General features: G+C 44.7%; 1 protein-coding gene across 1 annotated transcript in view; it reads right to left on the bottom strand.

Annotated features, from left to right (window-relative positions):
* The window catches only part of ALKAL1 (ALK and LTK ligand 1), a 170286-nt gene that overhangs the window by 14256 nt on the left and 132930 nt on the right, over positions 1-23100 (bottom strand). The window contains exons 4-5 of the mRNA XM_063923714.1: positions 21375-21458; positions 19237-19310 (exon numbers count right to left, since the gene is read on the bottom strand). Of these exons, the coding sequence (XP_063779784.1) occupies positions 19246-19310; positions 21375-21458 (149 nt within the window). The 3' untranslated portion in view covers positions 19237-19245. The remainder of the gene's footprint in view (positions 1-19236; positions 19311-21374; positions 21459-23100) is intronic.

Raw genomic sequence — 23100 nt, forward strand, 5'->3', positions numbered from 1 at the left:
ACTTGAAAAAAATTGTCCCCAAACAGCACATGATGCAAAGAAAAAAAGAGGCGCACCAAGGTCGCTGTGTGACTAAGATAAGCGACACAAGTGGCCGACACAAACACCTGGCCCATCTAGGAGTGGTACTGCAGTGTCAGGCAGGATGGCACTTCAAAAAAATAGTCCCCAAACAGCACATGATGCAAAGAAAAAAAAAGGCGCACCAAGGTCGCTGTGTGACTAAGCTAAGCGACACAAGTGGCCGACACGAACACCTGGCCCATCTAGGAGTGGCACTGCAGTGTCAGACAGGATGGATTTTAAAAAAAATTGTCCCCAAACAGCACATGATGCAAAGAAAAAAAGAGGCGCACCAAGGTCGCTGTGTGACTAAGATAAGCGACACAAGTGGCCGACACAAACACCTGGCCCATCTAGGAGTGGCACTGCAGTGTCAGGCAGGATGACACTTCAAAAAAATTGTCCCCAAACAGCACATGATGCAAAGAAAAAAAGAGGCGCACCAAGGTCGCTGTGTGACAAAGATAAGCGACACAAGTGGCCGACACAAACACCTGGCCCATCTAGGAGTGGCACTGCAGTGTCAGGCAGGATGGCACTTCAAAAAAATTGTCCCCAAACAGCACATGATGCAAAGAAAAAAAGAGGCGCACCAAGGTCGCTGTGTGACTAAGATAAGCGACACAAGTGGCCGACACAAACACCTGGCCCATCTAGGAGTGGCACTGCAGTGTCAGGCAGGATGGCACTTCAAAAAAATAGTCCCCAAACAGCACATGATGCAAAGAAAAAAAGAGGCGCACCAAGGTCGCTGTGTGACTAAGCTAAGTGACACAAGTGGCCGACACGAACACCTGGCCCATCTAGGAGTGGCACTGCAGTGTCAGACAGGATGGCACTTCAAAAAAATTGTCCCCAAACAGCACATGATGCAAAGAAAAAAAGAGGCGCACCAAGGTCGCTGTGTGACTAAGCTAAGCGACACAAGTGGCCGACACGAACACCTGGCCCATCTAGGAGTGGCACTGCAGTGTCAGACAGGATGGCACTTCAATAAAAGTGTCCCCAAACAGCACATGATGCAAAGAAAAAAAGAGGCGCACCAAGGTCGCTGTGTGACTAAGATAAGCGACACAAGTGGCCGACACAAACACCTGGCCCATCTAGGAGTGGCACTGCAGTGTCAGGCAGGATGGCACTTCAAAAAATAGTCCCCAAACAGCACATGATGCAAAGAAAAAAAGAGGCGCACCAAGGACGCTGTGTGACTAAGCTAAGCGACACAAGTGGCCGACACGAACACCTTGCCCATCTAGGAGTGGCACTGCAGTGTCAGACAGGATGGCACTTCAAAAAAAGTGTCCCCAAACAGCACATGATGCAAAGAAAAAAAGAGGCGCACCAAGGTCGCTGTGTGACTAAGATAAGCGACACAAGTGGCCGACACAAACACCTGCCCATCTAGGAGTGGCACTGCAGTGTCAGACAGGATGGCACTTAAAAAAAATTGTCCCCAAACAGCACATGATGCAAAGAAAAAAAGAGGCGCACCAAGGTCGCTGTGTGACTAAGATAAGCGACACAAGTGGCCGACACAAACACCTGGCCCATCTAGGAGTGGCACTGCAGTGTCAGGCAGGATGACACTTCAAAAAAATTGTCCCCAAACAGCACATGATGCAAAGAAAAAAAGAGGCGCACCAAGGTCGCTGTGTGACAAAGATAAGCGACACAAGTGGCCGACACAAACACCTGGCCCATCTAGGAGTGGCACTGCAGTGTCAGGCAGGATGGCACTTCAAAAAAATTGTCCCCAAACAGCACATGATGCAAAGAAAAAAAGAGGCGCACCAAGGTCGCTGTGTGACTAAGATAAGCGACACAAGTGGCCGACACAAACACCTGGCCCATTTAGGAGTGGCACTGCAGTGTCAGGCAGGATGGCACTTCAAAAAAATAGTCCCCAAACAGCACATGATGCAAAGAAAAAAAGAGGCGCACCAAGGTCGCTGTGTGACTAAGCTAAGTGACACAAGTGGCCGACACGAACACCTGGCCCATCTAGGAGTGGCACTGCAGTGTCAGACAGGATGGCACTTCAAAAAAATTGTCCCCAAACAGCACATGATGCAAAGAAAAAAAGAGGCGCACCAAGGTCGCTGTGTGACTAAGCTAAGCGACACAAGTGGCCGACACGAACACCTGGCCCATCTAGGAGTGGCACTGCAGTGTCAGACAGGATGGCACTTCAAAAAAAGTGTCCCCAAACAGCACATGATGCAAAGAAAAAAAGAGGCGCACCTAGGTCGCTGTGTGACTAAGATAAGCGACACAAGTGGCCGACACAAACACCTGGCCCATCTAGGAGTGGCACTGCAGTGTCAGGCAGGATGGCACTTCAAAAAATAGTCCCCAAACAGCACATGATGCAAAGAAAAAAAGAGGTGCACCAAGGTCGCTGTGTGACTAAGCTAAGCGACACAAGTGGCCGACACGAACACCTGGCCCATCTAGGAGTGGCACTGCAGTGTCAGACAGGATGGCACTTCAAAAAAAGTGTCCCCAAACAGCACATGATGCAAAGAAAAAAAGAGGCGCACCAAGGTCGCTGTGTGACTAAGATAAGCGACACAAGTGGCCGACACAAACACCTGCCCATCTAGGAGTGGCACTGCAGTGTCAGACAGGATGGCACTTCAAAAAAATAGTCCCCAAACAGCACATGATGCAAAGAAAAAAAAAAGGCGCACCAAGGTCGCTGTGTGACTAAGCTAAGCGACACAAGTGGCCGACACGAACACCTGGCCCATCTAGGAGTGGCACTGCAGTGTCAGACAGGATGGCACTTCAAAAAAAAAAATAGTCCCCAAACAGCACATGATGCATAGAAAAAAGAGGCGCACCAAGGTCGCTGTGTGACAAAGATAAGCGACACAAGTGGCCGACACGAACACCTGGCCCATCTAGGAGTGGAACAGCAGTGTCAGACAGGATGGCACTTGAAAAAAATTGTCCCCAAACAGCACATGATACAAAGAAAAAAAGAGGCGCACCAAGGTCGCTGTGTGACTAAGATAAGCGACACAAGTGGCCGACACAAACACCTGGCCCATCTAGGAGTGGCACTGCAGTGTCAGGCAGGATGGCCCTTCAAAAAAATAGTCCACAAACAGCACATGATGCAAAGAAAAAAAGAGGCACACGAAGGTCGCTGTGTGACTAAGATAAGCGACACAAGTGGCCGACACAAACACCTGGCCCATCTAGGAAAGGCACTGCAGTGTCAGGCAGGATGGCACTTCAAAAAAATAGTCCACAAACAGCACATGATGCAAAGAAAAAAAGAGGCGCACCAAGGTCGCTGTGTGACTAAGCTAAGCGACACAAGTGGCCGACACGAACACCTGGCCCATCTAGGAGCGGTACTGCAGTGTCAGATAGGATGGCACTTCAAAAAAATAGTCCCCAAACAGCACATGATGCAAAGAAAAAAAAGAGGCGCACCAAGGTCGCTGTGTGACTAAGCTAAGGGACACAAGTGGCCGACACGAACACCTGGCCCATCTAGGAGTGGCACTGCAGTGTCAGACAGGATGGCACTTCAAAAAAATAGTCCCCAAACAGCACATGATGCATAGAAAAAAGAGGCGCACCAAGGTCGCTGTGTGACTAAGATAAGCGACACAAGTGGCCGACACAAACACCTGGCCCATCTAGGAGTGGCACTGCAGTGTCAGGCAGGATGGCACTTCAAAAAAATAGTCCCCAAACAGCACATGATGCAAAGAAAAAAAGAGGCGCACCAAGATCGCTGTGTGACTAAGATAAGCGACACAAGTGGCCGACACAAACACCTGGCCCATCTAGGAGTGTCACTGCAGTGTCAGACAGGATGGCACATCAAAAAAATTGTCCCCAAACAGCACATGATGCAAAGAAAAAAAGAGGCGCACCAAGGTCGCTGTGTGACTAAGATAAGCGACACAAGTGGCCGACGCGAACACCTGGCCCATCTAGGAGTGGAACAGCAGTGTCAGACAGGATGGCACTTGAAAAAAATTGTCCCCAAACAGCACATGATGCAAAGAAAAAAAGAGGCGCACCAAGGTCGCTGTGTGACTAAGATAAGCGACACAAGTGGCCGACACGAACACCTGGCCCATCTAGGAGTGGCACTGCAGTGTCAGACAGGATGGCACTTCAAAAAAAATTTCCCCAAACAGCACATGATGCAAAGAAAAAAAAAGGCGCACCAAGGTCGCTGTGTGACTAAGCTAGTATACTTGACGACACAGAGGTAGGTAGAGCAGTGGCCTACTGTACCGTAATGCTATATATTATATACTGGTGGTCAGCAAACTGTGCAAAACTGAAATGCACCACAGGTATGGATGGATAGTATACTTGACGACACAGAGGTAGGTACAGCAGTGGCCTTCCGTACCATACTGCTATATAAACTGGTGGTCACTGTGTCAGCAAACTGCAAAACTAAAATGCACCACAGGTATAGAATGTATATGGATAGTATACTTAATGACGACACAGAGGTAGGTACAGCAGTGGCCTTCCGTACCGTACTGCTATACATAGTATACTGGTGGTCACTGTGTCAGCAAACTGCAAAACTAAAATGCACCACAGGTATAGAATGTATATGGATAGTATACTTAATGACGACACAGAGGTAGGTACAGCAGTGGCCTTCCGTACCGTACTGCTATATATAGTATACTGGTGGTCACTGTGTCAGCAAACTGCAAAACTAAAATGCACCACAGGTATAGAATGTAGATGGATAGTATACTTAATGACGACACAGAGGTAGGTACAGCAGTGGCCTTCCGTACCGTACTGCTATATATAGTATACTGGTGGTCACTGTGTTAGCAAACTGCAAAACTAAAATGCACCACAGGTATAGAATGTAGATGGATAGTATACTTAATGACGACACAGAGGTAGGTAGAGCAGTGGCCTTCCGTACCGTACTGCTATATATACTGGTGGTCACTGTGTCAGAAAACTGCAAAACTAAAATGCACCACAGGTATAGAATGTAGATGGAAAGTATACTTAATGACGACACAGAGGTAGGTACAGCAGTGGCCTTCCGTACCGTACTGCTATATATAGTATACTGGTGGTCACTGTGTCAGCAAACTGCAAAACTAAAATGCACCACAGGTATAGAATGTAGATGGATAGTATACTTAATTTCGACAAAGAGGTAGGTACAGCAGTGGCCTTCCGTACCGTACTGCTATATATAGTATACTGGTGGTCACTGTGTCAGCAAACTGCAAAACTAAAATGCACCACAGGTATAGAGTGTAGATGGATAGTATACTTAATGACGACACAGAGGTAGGTACAGCAGTGGCCTTCTGTACCGTACTGCTATATATAGTATACTGGTGGTCACTGTGTCAGCAAACTGCAAAACTAAAATGCACCACAGGTATAGAATGTAGATGGATAGTATACTTAATGACGACACAGAGGTAGGTACAGCAGTGGCCTTCCGTACCGTACTGCTATATATACTGGTGGTCACTGTGTCAGCAAACTGCAAAACTAAAATGCACCACAGGTATAGAATGTAGATGGATAGTATACTTAATGACGACACAGAGGTAGGTACAGCAGTGGCCTTCCGTACCGTACTGCTATATATAGTATACTGGTGGTCACTGTGTTAGCAAACTGCAAAACTAAAATGCACCACAGGTATAGAATGTAGATGGATAGTATACTTAATGACGACACAGAGGTAGGTACAGCAGTGGCCTTCCGTACCGTACTGCTATATATAGTATACTGGTGGTCACTGTGTCAGCAAACTGCAAAACTAAAATGCACCACAGGTATAGAATGTAGATGGATAGTATACTTAATGACGACACAGAGGTAGGTAGAGCAGTGGCCTTCCGTACCGTACTGCTATATATACTGGTGGTCACTGTGTCAGCAAACTGCAAAACTAAAATGCACCACAGGTATAGAATGTAGATGGATTCTAGTATACTTAATGACAACACACAGGTAGGTACAGCAGTGGCCTACTGTACCGTAATGCTATATATTATATACTGGTGGTCACTGGTCAGCAAAACTCTGCACTGTACTCCTCCTATATAATATTATACTGGTGGTCCCCAGTCCCCACAATAAAGCAACACACTGAGCACAGATATGGAGTGTTTTTCAGGCAGACAACGTATACTGGTGGTCACTGTCAGCAAAACTCTGCACTGTACTCCTGCTATATAATACAGCTGCTCCCCAGTCCCCACAATTAAGCAGTGTGAACACTGTATGCAGCACACTGAGCACAGATATGCAGTGTTTTTCAGGCAGACAACGTATTACTGGTGGTCACTGTCAGCAAAACTCTGCACTGTACTCCTCCTATATACAGCTGCTCCCCAGTCCCCACAATTAAGTAATAAGCAAGCACTAAATATTTGCAATGCATCAACATAAACGGAGAGGACGCCAGCCACGTCCTCTTCCTAACATTTCCAATGCACGAGTGAAAATGGCGGCGACGCGAGGCTGCTCATATAGAATCCGAATCTCGCGAGAATCCGACAGCGGAATGAGGACGTTCGGGCGCGCTCGGGTTACCCGAGCCATACGGGAGAATCCGAGTATGGCTCGGACCCGTGTAAAAAGGGTGAAGTTCGGGGGGGTTCGGTTTCCGAGAAACCGAACCCGCTCATCACTACACAATATTGGAAATATTTTGGTGATTTGAACAAATGGATATTTGTCCATTCTTACTGCAGAAGGACACTGGCTATTTTATTTATTAACAGTTTCTTATATAGCAAAGCATACTGTATTCCGTTGGGCTATAGCTTGGATTGTGCACAAAAGTAGTATCAGTATTTTACAATTCACATGAGATCTGGTGACTAAGGGGCAGATTTATTAAGCCTGGTGAAGTGATAAAGTGGAAGGTGATAACACACCAGCCAATCAGCTCCTAACTTCCATGTTACATGCTGGGTTTGAAAAATGACAGGAGCTGACTGGCTGCTGCATTATCACCTTCCACTTTATCACTTCACCAGGCTTAATAAATCTGTCCCTAAGTGTTGTAAGGCTGAACATTTTCTAGGTGTGTTTTTGTAATAACGGAGAATACAATATTGTTACAAGTTATTTTATATAAGTTAGTGTACTGTAAGATATACCTTCTGTTACATGCAATGCTCACTAATAATTCAGAAATTTCTATGTAATTAGCTGTAATAACAGCAGATTACCACTCATATAGTTATTTCTCTTTTCATATATAGGGCCTAATTCAGACCTGATCGCAGCAGCAAATTTGTTGGCTAATAGGCAAAACCATGTGCAATGCAGGGGGGCAGATGTAACATATGCAGAGAGAGTTAGATTTGTGTGAGGTGTGTTAATACTGAAATCTAAATTGCAGTGTAAAAATAAAGCAGCCAGTATTTACCCTGCACAGAAACAACATAACCCACCCAAATCTAACACTCTCTGCACATGTTATATCTGCCCCACAGGGCACATGGGGGGTTATTCCAAGTTGATCTCTAGCTGCCGTTGTTCGCTGCGTAGTAATCATTTTAAAAAATGGCAAATCTAGCGACACTTTCAGTCGCACCGGCAGACGCAAGGAGATTGACAAGAAGTGGGAGTTTCTGGGTGTCAACTGACTGTTTTTTGGGAGTGTTTGGAAAAACGCAGGCATGGCTGGGCGTTTGCTGGGGGGGGGTGGTATCTGACATCATTACCGTGTCATTCGTCGCAGCAATCATCGCACAGAATAAATAACTACAGGGCTTGTCTTGTTCTGCACAAAATGTGTTTGCAGCCACTCTGCTGCACAGGCGTTCGCACTCCTGCAAAGCAAAAATACACTCCCCCGTGGGCAGCGACTATGCGTTTGCACGGCTGCTAAAAGTAGCTAGTGAGCGATCAACTCGGAATGAGGGCCATGGTTTTGCCAATTTGTTAACAAATTTGCTGCTGTGATCAGGTCTGAATTATGCCCATAGGTTTTTACATTTATAATTTTTTCAACTTTTGACTGTTTGCAGCCTACACTAAATTACAGCAAAGATCACACGTGTCACTCGCTGTTTATTATGTACTGCACAGGCAATGCTTTGGAATGCCTCATTTTACACATAAGACATTGAAATTCTCTGAGTGTTTTTCCTGCACACTGAGCTATTGTTTGAGCGATCCGCTGCACTGCTAGGTGACGCAATCCAGGGCCGTAACTAGGTGTGTGCGGAGGGGGCACCGCACATAGCACTGCAAAGTAGGGGGCGCTGTTGGTGGCACTTGTCAATTATCTGTTTTCATTGCTTTCACTTGCAGCTTTCCCCATTTTTGAAGCCCAGCATCTCCTGACCGCCCCTGTCTCCTATCCTGACCCCTACTGTCGCTAATACCTATACAACATTCATGAACTCAACTTGAGATTTCTTTGGTATTCAGTCACACTGTTCTTTATTACGTTTCAAGATGCTGACATACCCTGAATTCAAACCCATTTCCTGTGGCATTGCAGTCAGACAATCTATTCACTGAGCTATCTACCTTTGTATATAAAGGTGGATAATTCTAAGCTAGAAGATTCTAACTATTTGAAGCTTACCTTGTACTTTGTGAAAAAATGATCGGCATTGTGGCTGATCTATGTAGTGTGCAAGAGATTGGATGTGTGGCTGCACATTACATAGATCTGCTCAAATGCAATGGCCTTTCTCTGGGATCAATCTTGTCATGCTCCTTCCCCATGAGGCATGCGCCTTATGTCCCTATTGGAAAAATGGGGGGAGGGGCACAAATTCTCTCTCTGGCACAGGGCACCAAAAAGTCTAGTTACGGCTCTGACGCAATCTATAGTGAATGTAAGACAAGCAGAAAATGTGCTGCGCTCAGCTTCTTGGGTTATGGTGTAGTAAAATTACAATGCTTAGTAATGGGACCAATTTCATAATGTCACAATAAATACAGTTTTTAATACAAATATAGATGTTCCCCCATGAATAATTGAGCAAAGTTAGCAAATAGGTGAATCTAACAAAGGCTTTACGTAGCAATAATGAAAACAAAAACTTGACATGCAATATAGAACAATGGTACAAATAATCTATAGGTAGGATATACAGGTAAGTATACCTGTTAATGGTCAGTGTATATGGTTCTGTGCAACCAAACGTAATTGTCAATAACTCAGTGATGTCCAAAATATGCAATCTGTATTGATAACCAATGTTCCTTTACTGTAGTAATCTAGTATATATTAAGCCTCTAAACTAATCAAACAGAGCCTAAGTGGATGATGAGTGTGGCGTCCCACTTGCCTACAGGGAAACTAAATCTCCTTGCACCTTGCAGGACCTAGTGACAAGAGCTGGGCTACCGGGGTAATTGCAGGGGCTCCGTACTGACCATCCTCTATTATGGGTCAGCAACCATTGATGCAGCTATGTAATCTATTGTAATCTTTGATATGCTCCAATGCATTTCAGTCATCTTGTGCCTTCTTCTGGTAGTTATGTCTTGACATAAACATGCGCTAACATAATTCTGTATGTCAACACACGTTACCCACACTTACCTATATTTGAAGTTTCCGTTCCAAGAGAAGCCCAGAGAGGAGATGCAGGTGAGTGGATATAGGGGCGGGGTGGATCTCTCACATAATTAAGCCCCACCCTCTTGGGTGGGGCTAAAATTATGTGATTAGTATAGAATCATGTCATTAAGCCCCACCCCCTCCTCACGGACTGGAGATTCACTGTATTTATCTCCCTATTCTGCCCACTTCACTAGAAGTAGGTGGGATGTGGGAGCGTTGTCCACTCTTCCGGGGTGCAGAGGACTACCTAAAAAATATCCCAGACAGTAGGCAAGAATGATGTTACCTAATACCAATGAAAGGAATGCAGATAAAATGCCTGTTGACAGGATCCCGGCATTCAGGAGACCAACGTCGGACTCTTGACAGCTGGTGAAATACCGACAGATGAAATCCAGACAGCTGCCTCGTATGGCTGCACAACGGGACTCATTGCCTCAATGTCAGCATTCCGGCAGATAGGATGCCGCTGTTGGTATACTGACAGCCGGCATCCCATCTGCTGGTAAATCATACTGAGCCCCAATGAGGATATACAGATATGTCCACATAAATCTAGCCTCCTGGCATATCAAGCAGCCCTTCTAGTCACGCCAGGCCATGGCATGACTTGGTAGCGCCAAGCGTCTTTTTTGTGTCATATTTTTTTCCATTAAAATGTGTCTTATTCACAAAATGACTTGAAAAGGATGCACACGCAGTTCATGCTGATTAAAATGATGGCCCTCATTCCGAGTTGTTCGCTCGGTATTTTTCATCGCATCGCAGTGAAAATCCGCTTAGTATGCATGCGCAATGTTCGCACTGCGACTGCGCCAAGTAACTTTACTATGAAGAAAGTATTTTTACTCACGGCTTTTTCTTCGCTCCGGCGATCGTAATGTGATTGACAGGAAATGGGTGTTACTGGGCGGAAACACGGCGTTTCAGGGGCGTGTGGCTGAAAACGCTACCGTTTCCGGAAAAAACGCAGGAGTGGCCGGGGAAACGGTGGGAGTGCCTGGGCGAACGCTGGGTGTGTTTGTGACGTCAACCAGGAACGACAAGCACTGAACTGATCGCACAGGCAGAGTAAGTCTGGAGCTACTCTGAAACTGCTAAGTAGTTAGTAATCGCAATATTGCGAATACATCGGTCGCAATTTTAAGAAGCTAAGATTCACTCCCAGTAGGCGGCGGCTTAGCGTGTGTAACTCTGCTAAATTCGCCTTGCGACCGATCAACTCGGAATGAGGGCCGATATGCGGTATGCCTATATTCTGTGTGCGCCCGTGGCTGTAACTGCATGCGAAAAGGAACAAGAAAAAGAAACCTTCTACTTTTTTTCTTTTTTTTACAGAATATAGGCATGCCAAAAATCATTATAATCAGCATAGTCTGGTTGTGCGTCTCATTCACATGTGAATAAGATGCATTTTCAGCAAAAAAGACCAACGATGCTAATGGAGTTCCGCGGGACTTGTCTGCTCACTCACGTTGTCAGGTACTGTATCTCCCACCATGTGGAGTAGGCAAGATGTACAGTATGAGGACACAGCATACAGATCAAAACCTAATGTAGTACATTTTACCACACATGCTAACTGCATAAGGAACATTTGTGTTTCCATATTCAACTAGTGTCCAACTCTACACAAGCCCCTTTATTTTTATGTCATCAACTAAAATACAAAGAAATTGCAAAATTGAATATGACTTAATATTCAAATTCATAGGCTGATTGGGCTACCTCCAACTTTCACCAGGCTGTCTCTAACGCTCATCAAATTTCCTCCAACACTGATACTGTCATATAGAATTGCAGGACAGAGGAGGTGTGCTGGGCACTATGGCCATACTTCATCAGGTGTGTTTAAGTTCCATGAGCATGCCTTACAGAGCACAGTTGAATGCCAGACATGAGCACGTGATATGATGATGCAATGTCAGCTGTCTGCCCCAGGTGCTAGTATGGCATAGGCACTCAGCAAAGCATGTGAAACTGTGTATAAGTGGAAGATACTCTTTCATTTGTTTCTAGTGACCTACCACATGCTTGATGCTGTTAAAGTGCCTAACACATGTGTTATCTGTCCTCAGCAAGCTGGCAGATGCTTCACAAAAATATCTGTTCTTCTTAGTACATTGTTCTTAGCAGGTTGCATTCTCCCGACACTGGTTTTTAGAACCACATTCCGCTTGGATCGCTACTGACACAGAAATAGCAATTTTCTCAATCCTGCTTCTGCTAAAGAATGCATGTGAAGAGCCGCCCAGAAAGGAAAAAGAGGCCGGCCAAAGCATTCGCAAAAATTGCATATGCAGTCGCATAACCATGATGCATACGCAGAAATCGGGGAACTATTGACAGATGTGGATGACCCAGGGCAACTCAGAATGAGGGGAATGCAGTCGCACCGGGCACCATGTTTTAAGTCACAGAAATTGCAGCTGAGGTCAGATGCACGCCCAGAAAATGTCCATGACACACCTGCATTTCTCCAACCACTCCCTCAAATGCCATGTGTACACCCACAAATGCCCTCTGTCAATCAGCCTGCAATAGCATCCCGGCAAGATGTGATCGCATAAGAATTGCAAATTGCGGGTTGCGCATGCGCAACGCATTTGCAGTCGTGCAATAATCGGACGATTTGCTATTTAGCAAAATTGCAACTGAAGCTGAATGAGACCCCTTAGTTTGGGTTTTTTGAGATGGGTGCTACAGTAATTGCCCTTTAAATATTGTCAGTATGCTAAAAAAAAATGTTTTCCAGATTCAGCAGAGACTGTGCATATGGAATCTATGTGAAATCCAACAATTATTTTTTTTAAAATTACTAATCCTCTCATTCTTGCAAATCTCCAACATTCTTGTGCATCAATTTGTAAGACTGAATCTTATATATCTGTGTCAATTGGCATTAAGAAAGGAACGGAAGAATGGGACCTTTTGAACCCTAAACCTTTTGAAATAGTACAGCAGAGTTAAAAATGCAGATAAGAGAGCGCTGTCGGCAGAAATACTCTCTGGGCTTCTACAGTATGGCGACTTCTGGGATAAATGGTCACACACTGCTTTAATGTAAATAGCTGACATATCACTCATAAGTAGTGATGAACGGGTTCGGTTTCTCGGAATCCGAACCCCCCCGAACTTCACCCATTTTACACGGTTCCGAGGCAGACTCGGATCCTCCCGCCTTGCTTGGTTAACCCGAGCGCGCCCGAACGTCATCATCCCGCTGTCGGATTCTCGCGAGATTCGTATTCTATATAAGGAGCCGCACGTCGCCGCCATTTTCACTCGTGCATTGGAAATGATAGGGAGAGGACGTGCAGCGTTCTCTCAGTTTCTGTGTTCAGTGTGCTGCAAATATCTGTGCTCAGTGTGCTGCAAATATCTGTGCTCAGGGTGTTTGCAAATATCTGTGCTCAGTGTGCTGAAAACATCAACGTTCTCTGCATTAAAAATGCTCCATATCTGTGCTGCATTGTAGAATAGGAGGACAGTGCAGAATTTTGCTGACCAGTGACCACCAGTATTATATAGCAGTACGGTACAGTAGTCCACTGCTCTACCTACCTCTGTGTCGTCAAGTATACTATCCATCCATACCTGTGGTGCATTTTAGTTGTGCGCAGTATTATATAGTAGGAGGACAGTGCAGAATTTTGCTGACCACCAGTATATAATATATAGCAGTACGGTACAGTAGTCCACTGCTCTACCTACCTCTGTGTCGTCAAGTATACTATCCATCCATACCTGTGGTGCATTTTAGTTGTGCGCAGTATTATATAGTAGGAGGACAGTGCAGAATTTTGCTGACCACCAGTATATAATATATAGCAGTACGGTACAGTAGTCCACTGCTCTACCTACCTCTGTGTCGTCAATTATACTATCCATCCATACCTGTGGTGCATTTTAGTTGTGCGCAGTATTATATAGTAGGAGGACAGTGCAGAATTTTGCTGACCACCAGTATATAATATATAGCAGTACGGTACAGTAGTCCACTGCTCTTCCTACCTCTGTGTTGTCAAGTATACTATCCATCCATACCTGTGGTGCATTTTAGTAGTGTGCAGTATTATATAGTAGGACGACAGTGCATAATTTTGCTGACCACCTGTATATAATATATAGCAGTACGGTACAGTAGTCCACCGCTCTACCTACCTCTGTGTCGTCAAGTATACTATCCATCCATACCTGTGGTGCATTTTAGTTGTGCGCAGTATTATATAGTAGGAGGACAGTGCAGAACTTTGCTGACGACTAGTATATATATATATAGCAATACGGTACAGTAGTCCATTGCTCTACCTCTGTGTCGTCAAGTATACTACAAAAGTTCAGTAAAATGACCCAAAAATCAAAATTAAAAGCATCTGATGAGAAGCGTAAACTTGCCAATATGACATTTACGACACGGAGTGGCAAGGAACGGCTGAGTCCCTGGCCTATGTTCATGGCTAGTGGTTCAGATTCACATGAGGATGGAAGCACTCATCCTCTCTCTAGAAAACTGCAGTGCCACTCCTAGGTGGCCCAGGTGTTTGTGTCGGCCACTTGGGTCGCTTAGCTTAGCCATCCAGCGACCTTGGTGCACCTCTTTTTTTCTTTGCATCATGTCCTGTTTGGGGACTATTTTTTAAATCGGCCATCCTGTCTGACACTGCAGTGCCACTCCTAGATGGGCCAGGTGTTTGTCTCCGCCACTTGGGTCGCTTAGCTTAGCCATCCAGCGACCTTGGTGCACCTCTTTTTTTCTTTGCATCATGTGCTGTTTGGGGACTATTGTTTAAATCGGCCATCCTGTCTGACACTGCAGTGCCACTCCTAGATGGGCCAGGTGTTTGTGTCGGCCACATGGGTCGCTTAGCTTAGCCATCCAGCGACCTTGGTGCACCTCTTTTTTTCTTTGCATCATGTGCTGTTTGGGGACTATTTTTTAAATTGGCCATACTGTCTGACACTGCAGTGCCACTCCTAGATGGGCCAGGTGTTTGTGTCGGCCACTTGGATCGCTTAGCTTATCCATCCAGCGACCTTGGTGCACCTCTTTTTTTCTTTGCATCATGTGCTGTTTGGGGACTATTTTTTAAATCGGGCATCCTGTCTGACACTGCAGTGCCACTCCTAGATGAGCCAGGTGTTTGTGTCGGCCACTTGGGTCGCTAAGCTTAGCCATCCAGCGACCTTGGTGCACCTCTTTTTATCTTTGCATCATGTGCTGTTTGGGGACTATTTTTTAAATCGCCCATCCTGTCTGACACTGCAGTGCCACTCCTAGAAGGGCCAGGTGTTTGTGTCGGCCACTTGGGTCGCTTAGCTTAGCCATCCAGCGACCTTGGTGCACCTCTTTTTTTCTTTGCATCATGTGCTGTTTGGGGACTATTTTTTAAATCGGCCATCCTGTCTGACACTGCAGTGCCACTCCTAGAAGGGCCAGGTGTTTGTGTCAGCCACTTGGATCGCTTAGCTTAGTGATCCAGCGACCTCGGTGCAAAGTTTAGGAATAAAAATAATATTGTGAGGTGTGAGGTGTTCAGAATAGACTGGAAATCAGTGGAAATTATGGTTATTGAGGTTAATAATACTATGGGATCAAAATGACCCCCAAATTCTATGATTTATGCTGTTTTTGAGGGTTTTTTGTAAAAAAACACCCGAATCTAAAACACACCCGAATCCGACAAAAAAATTTCAGGGACGTTTTGCCAAAACGCGTCCGAATCCAAAACACGGCCGCGGAACTGAATCCAAAACCAAAACACAAAACCCGAAAAATGTCCGGTGCACATCACTACTCATAAGAAAATCAAATCACCGGTTTCCCATTGGCTCAATGGATTCAATCCACCTTTATAATTATTACCCATTATAATACAGTAACAGTGTTTTAGCAGGTGTGATATATTAGATCAACAGTGAGATAGTCACAGTCAATAGGTCGACACCAAATGGTTGACATGCACTAGGTTAACAAGTACAAAAGGTCAACATGTACACGACACGACATAAACATGACACATTTATTGTTTTTCTTTTAGGACAAAACTTGTATATTTCATGTTCTGTGACCACCATCAGTACAAACGTATACCCTCGCCACGCTTCGGGCAAGGTGACTCACTCTGCTACTTCTTTGCTCACCACAGGTTACTATTCCCGATAAATGTCCACATGAATAGTAAATCATGTTGGGAAAGCATGTGTAAAACCCAAAAAAACATGTGTCGACCACTGATGTGTCAACCACTGTCATGTTGACCTTTTGTACCTGTTGGCCTTTTGAACCTGTCAACCTCAAGCACTGTTGACCTTTCATCTGTTGACCTTCTGTACCTGTAGACCATATGGTGTTAACCCATTGACTGTCTACTTAGACATTGTAAATCTATTATCCTTCCTGATACCGTTTTAGCAGCTGCCGGATACCAAAGACTGCAAGGGTTCCCTGACCCACTCCATCACTGCCAATAATGGGACTGATTCTGAGTATGACAACTCTCTGTGCACGGATGCAAATGTTGAGTTTTTGAATGCTACCTATACTGAGAGGGATGGAACATGGCCGGATCTGTCTTTCTGTGAGAGAGAGAATTTGGGTGAGAACTGGGTGGCCATAATGTTTGTCTATAATTTTCTTTCTGCTTTTTTTCAGACAACTGTACTATGCGTTCTCTCGTTCATGTTCAGTGTGGTGCACACGATAATACCAAACAGCAGAGTGACTGCTTGTCTCCAATTAAATATGCTGAATAATTGATTAGAAGATTGAAGACATGTGTAATGCTAATTCAAGAAAGCAATTATGGGACATTTATCAAAGCTCAAAGAAAGATAATGTGGAAAGCGATAAAGTACCAACCAATTACCTCCTGTCAATTTACAGCCTGTGTTTGAAAAATGGCAGAATCTGCAGGTTGCTGCTTTCTCTCTCTCCACTTTACCTCTCTCTAACTTCTGATAAATCTACCCCTAAGTTTGAAAGCTCACTATTATCTAATTGTGTATAATCTTTCTAAAGGTACATACACACTGGTCGTTTTTGCCCAGAGTGTATGCACAGCGATGATCATGAACATCACTGGCAGGAAAATAGCTCAGTGCATACACACAGGGTTATTTTCCCTGTGCCCAGCAATGTTCACGGGGGGTGAAGCACTTTCCACAGTAGGAGACTGTTTAAAGTACTTCACTCGGCTGTTCAAACAGCCTGACGGACGGTGGGAGTGCGCGTCAGCACTCACCGTTCATTGCCCGCCCATACACGCTGGCCGAGTTTGAGCTCAAAGTAGCTCAAAATGCTCAAAATCGCCCAGTGTGTATGGGCCTTAAGAGGTACCAACAAATCTGGCTAGGCCTTTTTAGAATATCTTTGGAGAATAAACAATAATATATATGATTTCACAGTTTCTCTGCTTTATCCTATGACATATCAAAGGCATGCAGGTACACATAAGACAAAGGGGGTCATTCTGACCCATTCGCTCGCTGCTGTTTTTCGCAGACGAGCGAACTAGTCTCTACTAGTAGTGCGCCGGCGCATGCCAGGCGGCCGAAGGCCGTTGCAGGGCTATGATCGCCTCTGCCTGATTGACAGGCAGAGGCGGTTGTTGGGCGGGAGGGGGCGGAACGGCGGCATTTGGCCGACATTTCATAGGTGTGCTCCGGCCAGTGCAGGCATGGCCGGACCGAACGGGGGGTGGGCCGCAGCAGCTGCGTGACATCACACGCAGCCGCTGCGGGCCGGGGAGCGAGGAGTAGCTCCTGACCAGCACGCTAAAGCTGCGCTGGTCGGGAGCTACTCTTGAAGTGCAAAGGCATCGCCACTGTGCGATGCCTTTGCACTTTTGCGGGGGATGGGGTGGCACTGACATGCGGGGCGGGCTAGCCCTGTGCTGGGAGTACCCCCGCATGTCAGGGAAGATGATCGTAGCTGTGCTAAATTTAGCACAGCTACGATCAACTCGGAATGACCCCCAATAGCTTTATATTTCATCAGTCTTTCAGGATGAATAGAGTATTGTTTTAATGAGCTGTTAGAGTACCAACACAGTTGTATCTCTTACTTTCAGAACACTGCAAGCAAAGGATTTAAACACAAAACCTTATGTACATATTCATACATGTAACGTGGAGCTATCAGTAATAGTGTGATTTTTGTGCGCCTTGTGGAAAAAAAACTTTTAGTTAAATCCCCCTGTAAAATACATGAAGCTCATACACCACAGTCATACACTTAATAAATAATACTATTTGTTCATGCATAACAAGCATTGTAAGCTTATTGCAATTATTAGTTTAAAAGATCTAAGTAGATCTTTGTACTGCGCAGCCACACCCTACATAGATCTGTGCTGCAATGATTTATACTGACACTTACTATAGCTATCTTCCTATAGTTGGAATTATAAGACTTCCTATGCAAGAGCAAATATAGTAGCTCCATGTGCTAACTTTCTGCCTGTGGTATATGAGGTTGAGAGAGTGAGTCCCATGTATGGTATGGTTAGAATTACCTTTTGTAAATACAGGGGGATTTCACTGAATGTGCAAATATCTATTGTACGTATGGGAGACTTCTAACAAGCCAGCTTGCCCCTGACTCTTAATACATCAGAAGAACATCCAAAACTAACATTTGTGATGGTAAGAAAACATTGCATCCTCACCATTGCAGGGTTGGCCATCGTAGAGACAGAGACCTTGGGGGGAATGTAACAACCTGTAAGATGCAGACATCAGGACAAGTCTGTCTAATATTTTAATGCAGAAATCGTTAAAAAAGAAAAACCAAGTTAGATTTTATCTTTAAAGATTGATGATGATTTACATTATGGTGCAGATTTGCTGGAATCATGACAATGCCTGCGTCCCAAAGGCTATTACATTTCCCTAATTATCTCTATCTTAAAAAAATTGGGGTAGCAAGGGGGTTTCTGGGTACTCAGAAACCCCATCACACCCCACGCGCCAATGTGTTGTTTACACCTATTTTGAACAATGGTTATCGCCGACCAGTATAAGACCTGGATGATGTTAAGCACATTACTATATGTTCAATAAGAAAGTAGGCTGCAAAAGGTGAAGACCACATTAAGTACACAATACTGTATAGAGTATGGTCTTCTGAAGTAAAAAATGGCCAATTCACATTATGAAAACCTATAAATGATAATATATATGGTAGTGTAGATTTTAAGAAACTGTCAAATCCCCATTGAAATTTATGTTTTGAGTTTTGCAAGATAAATTCTAATATGTAATATAATATGTAGTGCATAGATATTATACTACATAATACTACAGTACAATATACAGTACACCAGCATACACTGTCCATTGATAAATTGGTAAATAACGTTTGTGCCATCAATGTCTTCTGCCATAAACTTAAATGACAGTACTGCACCTAGTCTGTACACTACAGTATATCCATTACATACATAAAGAATTTGTTTATCTTTCATAACCAATGAGGAAATGGTTACAAATATACAGTACTAGAGCTCAGACCTTTACACTGCAGTAGTATCCTTTTCAGCCAATGTAAAACTATCATTCAGTTACATAATAAAGCATCTAATGTCTTGTATACTTACATCAGCTTCCTAGGGCTGTGAGCATACCCGGTTTCTAAACAGCCTTGTTAGCAGCTTTGCACATCTTTTATATACTGTAATGAAGGGGAAAAATACTTTGATTACTTTGATTATTTGATTATTTATTATTTATTTTATTATTTTACTTTTTGATTATTTGATACTTTAATTACTTTGATTGAAAAAACATAATTGAATGAATAAAAACAGCTACACAATTCTCAACATTTCCTTCAGACATACAGTATTTACTATTCATATATCTTAGTTTTGGCAGTTGTTAAAAGATACAGTATATAACCAGGGGTGCTGACAGCTGTGCCGGGCTCAGGTAAGGTGAGGGGGCGTGGTCAATGCAGGAAGGTGTGGCCAGCCCCCCTCCTTTAAAAATAAAGTTTCTGTGCAGCTGCAAAAGTATGTGCTGGACAGGGAGGCCCCGACGGAGCAGCAGGAGGTGGCAGCTGCGATCGCGCACCCCCCCCCCCCTCGCTAACGTCAAGAAGGGAGATAGAGGACATTGCTGTCTCTCTCTCCAGCACAGCAGACAGCAGCGTGTGTGCTGCGCTGGGGAGAGCGGATGCTGCTACAGCAGTGTCCTCTCTCTACTGGTTCCATGCCATTGCTGTCTACATTGGGGAAGTGGGTGGCAGCAGGACCTGAGTCCCTCCAGCAGGGTAAAGAGTACCCACTCTCCCCTTGGCGCCACTGTAGACAGCAGATGATATGAGAATATGTTAATATAAAACAGATATGTGGGGGACAAAATACCTTAGCTAAAAATGATAGGTACAGTAATAGCTAATAAGAAAAAGGAACTCTGTACATACACTTTTACGAGTGTTATCTATCTGTCTCCTCTGTTAGCCTCCTCACTCTTTCCAGTGAATGAAAGGGTAAAAGATGGGGTACAGTATGTCAAGTTTGGAAAAGTCAGACGGTTTATTGGCACACCCATGTGTTGTCCTGGTAACCTGGTGCTTACTTAGGCTGCTAGTGCAGGTGTATACATTGTGGAAGAGAACTGGGTTCCATGTAGCTGAAATATGCAGGTGCACAAAATGTGTACGTACTTGTGATTGCCAGGGGCATTCACTATGTCGGCATTCATAATGTTGATATGAGAATTTCAACAATGATGAAATGTCGAAACTGGCTGTTTACAGTAAGCCTATCTCTAGCACTACACCAAACCCTAAGTATTGTGGTAAAGCTAACCATAACCCTAACACTAACGGTAAGGATGACATTTTCATTATGTTGATATTTAAATAATGTAGACATTATAGCTGTCTGCATTCTGGTGTTCATATTATGAATGTCACCATTTTGAATGTCAATCAGTTCATGGCAGGTTTATTACCCTATGGTTACCCCTCAATAGGTGTAATTTGTGTTTTAGGCCCTTTTGATTTGCCTAAGGATGCTTTTTATGGCTGGTGGAGGCTACTGTTACCCACCCCCTCTTTTAAAATTTCAATTTTACACCTAAATAAGTCCTATGCAAAGGACGAAACCCATAGGGTACTGGGTGATTGGACCAATTTTGCCAACATAGGAACCCCCACCACTGAGCTCAGGAACCCCCACCACTGAGCTCACACCCTAGGGTGGTTGGTGGTAACCCAATACATCTGTTACAGTGTAGCGTTGGTTCCATGTAAACACCTGTTTTATGATGTAAGATCAAACTTCTACTTTTATTGAATGTCATGAATAAATATCAGATGTTCCATTAATTAAAGGCCTCTGGCATTGTTTCTGGGTATCTGTTCTGGTGAGAGGGTATCTTCCACAGCAATCGATGGCCTAAACTCCATTGAACAACAGTTTCCGGTGGGGTCCTAATCAAGTCCTGTTGGAATTTTGTTTGAACATTTAACCTCCATTAAAAAATGTATATGGACTTTTATGGACAATCGTAATTAAAGTCACAGCGCCCTCTGGTTTACATCTTTCTACACATTCTTTGGTTCCCGCTAACAGGAGTTCTACACACACATCCCAATCAAACAGCACTACTTGGACTTGTCAGCAGTGATATAACACATGAGGGGCCTTACTCCAGTGTTCAATTTTAAGTAACTTCATGCACAGTGTTATATAGTAAACAGTAATACATATGGGACTTTCATTCTTACATGCTGGTGTTGTACAGTCTTTTGTATTATGGTAGAGTCGATGGACTTGCTTGCTGCACTCTGTTGAGTATATAGCTGGACCCGCTGTAATGAAAGCAAAGTAGTATTGTATAGTTGCCAACATCTGGAAGCAGTCAACATGAATACTTTACTGCTAAACAGATTCTAGTTCTAGTTACCATTAGAGATGAGCGCCGGAAATTTTTCGGGTTTTGTGTTTTGGTTTTGGGTTCGGTTCCGCGGCCGTGTTTTGGGTTCGACCGCGTTTTGGCAAAACCTAACCGAATTTTTTTTGTCGGATTCGGGTGTGTTTTGGATTCGGGTGTTTTTTTCCAAAAAACCTAAAAAACAGCTTAAATCATAGAATTTGGGGGTCATTTTGATCCTAAAGTATTATTAACCTCAAAAACCATAATTTCCACTCATTTTCAGTCTATTCTGAATACCTCACACCTCACAATATTATTTTTAGTCCTAAAATTTGCACCGAGGTCGCTGGATGACTAAGCTAAGCGACCCTAGTGGCCGACACAAACACCTGGCCCATCTAGGAGTGGCACTGCAGTGTCACGCAGGATGTCCCTTCCAAAAAACCCTCCCCAAACAGCACATGACGCAAAGAAAAAAAGAGGCGCAATGAGGTAGCTGTGTGAGTAAGATAAGCGACCCTAGTGGCCGACACAAACACCGGGCCCATCTAGGAGTGGCACTGCAGTGTCACGCAGGATGTCCCTTCCAAAAAACCCTCCCCAAACAGCACATGACGCAAAGAAAAAAAGAGGCGCAATGAGGTAGCTGTGTGAGTAAGATAAGCGACCCTAGTGGCCGACACAAACACCGGGCCCATCTAGGAGTGTCACTGCAGTGTCACGCAGGATGTCCCTTCCAAAAAACCCTCCCCAAACAGCACATGACGCAAAGAAAAAAAGAGGCGCAATGAGGTAGCTGTGTGAGTAAGATAAGCGACCCTAGTGGCCGACACAAACACCGGGCCCATCTAGGAGTGGCACTGCAGTGTCACGCAGGATGTCCCTTCCAAAAAACCCTCCCCAAACAGCACATGACGCAAAGAAAAAAAGAGGCGCAATGAGGTAGCTGTGTGAGTAAGATAAGCGACCCTAGTGGCCGACACAAACACCGGGCCCATCTAGGAGTGTCACTGCAGTGTCACGCAGGATGTCCCTTCCAAAAAACCCTCCCCAAACAGCACATGACGCAAAGAAAAAAAGAGGCGCAATGAGGTAGCTGTGTGAGTAAGATAAGCGACCCTAGTGGCCGACACAAACACCGGGCCCATCTAGGAGTGTCACTGCAGTGTCACGCAGGATGTCCCTTCCAAAAAACCCTCCCCAAACAGCACATGACGCAAAGAAAAAAAGAGGCGCAATGAGGTAGCTGTGTGAGTAAGATAAGCGACCCTAGTGGCCGACACAAACACCGGGCCCATCTAGGAGTGGCACTGCAGTGTCACGCAGGATGTCCCTTCCAAAAAACCCTCCCCAAACAGCACATGACGCAAAGAAAAAAAGAGGCGCAATGAGGTAGCTGTGTGAGTAAGATAAGCGACCATAGTGGCCGACACAAACACCGGGCCCATCTAGGAGTGTCACTGCAGTGTCACGCAGGATGTCCCTTCCAAAAAACCCTCCCCAAACAGCACATGACGCAAAGAAAAAAATAGGCGCAATGAGGTAGCTGTGTGAGTAAGATAAGCGACCCTAGTGGC

Source organism: Pseudophryne corroboree, chromosome 5 (assembly GCF_028390025.1).
Source record: "Pseudophryne corroboree isolate aPseCor3 chromosome 5, aPseCor3.hap2, whole genome shotgun sequence".
Classification (NCBI taxonomy): Eukaryota; Metazoa; Chordata; class Amphibia; order Anura; family Myobatrachidae; genus Pseudophryne; species Pseudophryne corroboree.